Source organism: Apodemus sylvaticus, chromosome 11 (genome assembly GCF_947179515.1).
Source record: "Apodemus sylvaticus chromosome 11, mApoSyl1.1, whole genome shotgun sequence".
NCBI lineage: Eukaryota > Metazoa > Chordata > Mammalia > Rodentia > Muridae > Apodemus > Apodemus sylvaticus.
This window is the reverse complement of record NC_067482.1, coordinates 73,264,557-73,269,555: the sequence shown is the minus strand read 5'-3', so window position 1 is coordinate 73,269,555 and position 4,999 is coordinate 73,264,557. Positions and strand designations below refer to the sequence as shown.

General features: G+C 54.7%; 1 protein-coding gene across 1 annotated transcript; it reads right to left on the bottom strand.

The window, feature by feature from the left end:
* Positions 1-771: 771 nt before the first annotated feature.
* Positions 772-4,735, bottom strand: Msx1 (msh homeobox 1). The gene is made up of 2 exons (XM_052198487.1): positions 4,047-4,735; positions 772-1,966 (listed from the first exon to the last, which is right to left on the bottom strand). Exons 1-2 carry the CDS (start codon positions 4,513-4,515, stop codon positions 1,524-1,526), a joined length of 912 nt encoding a protein of 303 aa, XP_052054447.1. The 5' UTR covers positions 4,516-4,735; the 3' UTR covers positions 772-1,523.
* Between the last annotated feature and the right edge of the window lie 264 nt (positions 4,736-4,999).

Below are 4,999 nucleotides of genomic sequence, written 5' to 3'. Positions count from 1 at the left end.
GAGAAGTGGGGGCTGGGGGCACACAGTAGCCTTTATTGACCAAAGGGTGGGTAATTTTCTGTCTTTCACATCCTTGCAGAATTTTCTCCAGAATATTGAACTTGCACTTACTCAAATATGTTTTTCTTGGAATCCTGAACTTGACAACATAAAAAGCAAAACCCAGTTTATGAGGGCAGGAGAGCAGGGCCGGGGTGCAGGGTAGCCCTAGGTTTTCTGTACTCTCCCCTGTAGCTGTATGTTTGTGTGCTCTAGCTGCATAAAACCCTTTAAGTAGCTCAGAATGAAAGTAGCTCATATGCTGTGTCCACACTGGTGGCTGTTTAGAAGACTTAGCCCAGGCTCCCACCTCTACCCCTTCGGTAGGAAAAACAGGTTTGAGGGGATAGGAATTGTCTGGATTAGCTCTTGACAGTCATCAAACCATTTGAGCCAAGTCACTTCTTTTTCATAGACAGTTTAAAAAGGGGGTGGGAGGAGAGTGGGTTATGGGTACAAAGAGCAAGTGTCGATTTCAGCTTAAAGTGAATTGGAAAATTGAGCCTAATTATCCTAGGTAATTGCTCCAATTCTCCATTTGACTGTGTTAATAATGCAAATCTCTCCTGTGTGCCCAAAAGACGGTGGCTGTACATCTTCCTGTCACTGCTGAAAGTTGCAAGTATAAAACTACCACGAAACAGGAAAGCGATTGTATATGTGAAGAGAAAGGCGAACAAGAAGACACACAACTAAACCCGCAGACATTTCTTGTAGCTTAAAATTAATTTATTTAACAAATATAGCTATAATATAAATGATAATAAAATTTCAAATATACAGTATATTACATAGTACACACGATCCCTTCAAAAGGAATGCTTGAGAGCCACGAAAATGTACTGTTAAATAGAAACAGATTTTGGATTTTTTTTTTTTTTTACTTTTTTTTTCTGATCCTGGGAAAGTCTCTTCAACCTACCTTCGTGAAGCACCAGCATGCGCCCTGCCCCCTCATTTCAATGCTTTGCTGCCACAGAGCTTGGAGTTTGACAGCAGAAGGAGCTGGGCTCCTTGCTTTCTATAGGGTTGGGCTCATCTCTTGAAGCACCAAATTGCAATTTCTCTGTGCAGGTCCTGCCTGGTTTCAGGACCGGAAGTAGCTGATGGAGTCAGTCTCGTGGCCTAGAGTCCTTTTAGGCTCTGGTCTCCTTCAGCCCCTAATTTTGCTGGGGACCACGGATAAATCTCTTGGCCTCTGCACCCTTAGTTTCCGCATTTATAACTTGCGCATGTAAATCTAGATTTTTTTTTCTCGAAAATGCTAGACACTTCTGGCCCCTTTTTTTCTTCCCAGAAGGGGTCAAACGAGGGAGAAGGAGCTTTAGGAAGCGATGGCCTGGAGGAACGGTATAGCGAGGGGTTTAAGAGAAGGGGCCAGCCAGGTGGTGTAGGGCAGCAGAGCTTCCTGGGGAGGACTCCCGCTGCTAGAAGAGGTGGCTGGGGGACGGGGTGGCATCACGGGGAGGTGACTCTGGACCCACCTATGTCAGGTGGTACATGCTGTAGCCAACATGGGCGGTGTAGAGTCCCACGGGCGCTACGGGCAGCGCGGCGCGCTGGAAAGGGCCAGAGGCACTGTAGAGTGAGGCGCCCGCAGCTGCGGCCACCGCTGCAGGGCCGCCAAGAGGAAAGGAAAGGCCGAAGGCGGCGGGCGGCAACATGGGCTTGGCGGCCATCTTCAGCTTCTCCAGCTCGGCCTCCTGCAGTCTCTTGGCCTTGGCGCGGCGGTTCTGGAACCAGATCTTCACCTGGGTCTCGGTGAGGCTGAGCGAGCTGGAGAACTCGGCGCGCTCGGCGATAGACAGGTACTGCTTCTGGCGGAACTTGCGCTCCAGAGCCAGCAGCTGAGCCGTGGTGAAGGGCGTCCTGGGCTTGCGGTTGGTCTTGTGTTTGCGTAGGGTGCAGGCCGGGGGACTCAGCCGTCCTAGGGGGCCAGGAGAGAGAAAAAGCAAGGAGTTAAGAGAGTCTTGCTGGAGTGTTTCACTAGGAGCAGAAACCATTCCGGGCATTCATTTCGTTCAGACACCAGACACTATGGGGCACTTGAGAAATATTTTCTCTTGCCTGCTAAAATGCTAGATGAAATCTAAGCATATTCAACGCTGGAATACTCTTGGGCAGAGACAATGTCAACCTACCTTAGAGTTAAGCTTCTCCCCACCAGGTGCCTCTCACAGTGGAAAGCTAAGGTGTGTGTGGGGGGGGGAGGGGTGTTGTCATAAAACACTCAGAGGCCCTTTGCCCAGTTCAAGGTCACCCTGGTTTCATACCGTAGACATACACTTGTATTTTGTGCCCAGCAAGTGCACCGCGTTGGGGCTAGGCCTTTGCATCGCATAGAATGGATCTTGAAACTTTCTATCAGACAACATGCTCCTACTGGGCACTAGGGCCAATCAAAGAAGGAAATCACCCCAAGAGGTCACATTGTGACAATTCTAAAATGTGTATGGGGCTGTTTATGTAGGTGTGTATCTGCCATTTCAGAAGCCCTCGGTTTTCTCTATAGACTCTCCAAACCCCAGGCCTGGGTTCTAGGATCATATCAGGACAGTGTGTTGGGAGGAGGGTCCTCAGGTTGATGACACTGACTATGTCCACCTGCCTTTTCTTTCAGTTTTCTGAGTAAAGCTTAAATCTCCAACAGAGTGCTGTCACTGTTTGGAGGGCAGGTCTAGTTAGGGAACCGGGTTTCATTCCTGCTATGCCTAACCATACCATTACAGGATAAAACAAACCAAAACAACACCCCGTACACACACACACACACACACACACACACACACACATATACACAGAGACACCACTTTGTTATTGAGAACATCTTCGGGTTTTGCCTAACTGCATTTTTTAGCTCTGAAAAAATAATGATTCTTTGGGCCCTCAGACCACCAGGATGTGAGTCAAACGAAATCTCCAGTTAGCATCCCCACTTCTTTCCCAACTCAGGCCATGGCAAGTCCGGGAAGAAGCTGGCCCCAGAGTCGTTTTCAGCCAGGCCGCCCTAGAGAGGGGAGGGTTCATAGGGAAATGTCACTTTGGTCAGCAGCAACAGCCCTGCTCTGGGCTACCTTCCTCAAGCGTTAGGGCCAGGGAGGGGCTGTCTTTTCAAAGACGTTTAATCCCCAGATAAAAATCGTTCCTCAGCATCACGCCATTGAATTTGCAACGCTATTATGTAGTGCGAAATAATCGGAGGAAACGAGGAAAACTTGGGAATTTCCCGTGCTCCTGAAATATCTTCGAGCGGGTTCGCTGGGGAAAGGAAGCCTGGGGGCCACAAGGACTTAGGACTATCGCTGGCTGCTGGGTCCGCTTCGAAAGCCTGGCCCAACACATTCGGGAACTAGCAAAGCGGTTAAATACGGAGCTCTTTTGGCTGTCTTGTTGTCTCCCTGCCCCCACTAGTCCGCGATTGTCCCCTCTTGCTAAATCATCCTCCCGCCCAAAACACCAAGTTTCTGCTTAGAATTAGGGGCGCGGTGGGGCAAGAGTTTTGCAGAGCTCCCGAACCCCCTGAGAGGTTCTTTAAAGGGGGAGCGCGAGGTTACAGCCTTCTACTAGTAGAAAGTGAAACTGCGCAGAGCGAGGATGTACTGGCCGCTGCGCCCATCCAAGTCGGGGTGCAAAATAACTGAGTTTAGGGTCAGGTGGAGGAGCAGGGCACCCCCCAGAGTCCTGAATCCCGGGAGAATAAGAGGGTCCACAGACACCCGCGCGCTACAAGTGCACTGACAGGCTCAGAGGCACCGCGCCAAGGCAAGGAGCACGCACAAACGCACTAAACTTTACCTGCTTCAGGCCTCTAACTCTCTTCCTGGGTGGGAGTGGGAAGAGGCTCAAAGGCGGTCTTCCCGCCAACGCAACCTCTGCACGGCCTCCAGGTACCCAGTTGCAGGTACGCCGACGCCCGAGACAAGCCGGCGCCGGCGCGCGGCCTGGCGCCCTCGGGCCCCACACCCCCTCTTGGCCCCTTCTCTCTCCATCCAGGTCTGGCTACTTACTGGCTGGGGGCGGGGAGAAGCGGGGACTCTGCATCCACGGGGTCCGATCTAGCTTCTCCGGGCTTTCGGCCTTGACCAGAGCATCTTCTGGCAGCTTGAGCAGTCCCCCGACTGAGAAATGGCCGAGAGGCCGCGGCGAGGAGGGCGCATCCGGGGCTCCCAGAGACCCGGGTCGGGTGCCTAAGTGCTGCACCGAGCCACCCGCCGCCTGAGACCCTTCGGAGGCCACCAGGACGCTCTCCTTGGTCCCGGGCTTCCTGTGATCGGCCATGAGGGCCTCCACGCTGAAGGGCAGAAGTGAAGCGGGCACTTTGGGCTTGGCCCCCTCCTCATCTGTACCCATGGCGGTTGCGGTGGCCGCAGCAGCCCCGGGGGCCTGGCCAGCGCCTCCCCCAGCAGGCTTGGCGAAGGCGGAGTCCTCCACTTTGACACCGAGTGGCAAAGAAGTCATAGCAGCAGCCGGGGCCATGCAGAGCCGGACTCCCCCTCCAGCCGCAGCTCGGGCCAGCCCGGGATCATGGGTTTCGGGCGGGCTGGGAGCGCGACCGGCTTCCGTGAGCTCCCGGGGCCCTGGGCCGGCCGGCTCTCGCGCGCGAGCCTCCCGCGGCTTTCCCCAGAAGGCCAACTCGAGCGAGCTGGGCCTGGATCCCTGCGCCGCGCAGGCCGAGTTCCCGGGCGCACTCGCCGGCTCCGGGTCCGCCGCTGCTCCCCTGAGAACTTGTTAATAAGGCAAGGCCAGCGCGGCAGCGGCCAATCAGAGCGCGAGGGGGCGGGCCCGGAGAGAACCATTGGGCCGCGCTGGTGCCCCGAGGCGCGCCCGGCCTGGGGGCGCACAGGGAAGGGCCCGGCCCGCACCGGCCGGACAGAGCCGGAGGTACCTGGGGGAACCTTTCCGCCTAGCTTAGCCCGGTGGGCATCGGTCCGGCTGAGCCCCCACCCCCCTGGGTGTGGAT

Coding starts and splice junctions, on each gene's coding strand:
- Msx1 (XM_052198487.1), bottom strand. CDS start 4,515: ATGGCCCCGGCTGCTGCTATGACTTCTTTGCCACTCGGTGTCAAAGTG. Junction 1,967..4,046: donor CTTCTCCCCGCCCCCAGCCA/GTAAGTAGCCAG, acceptor CTGGCCCCCTAG/GACGGCTGAGTCCCCCGGCC.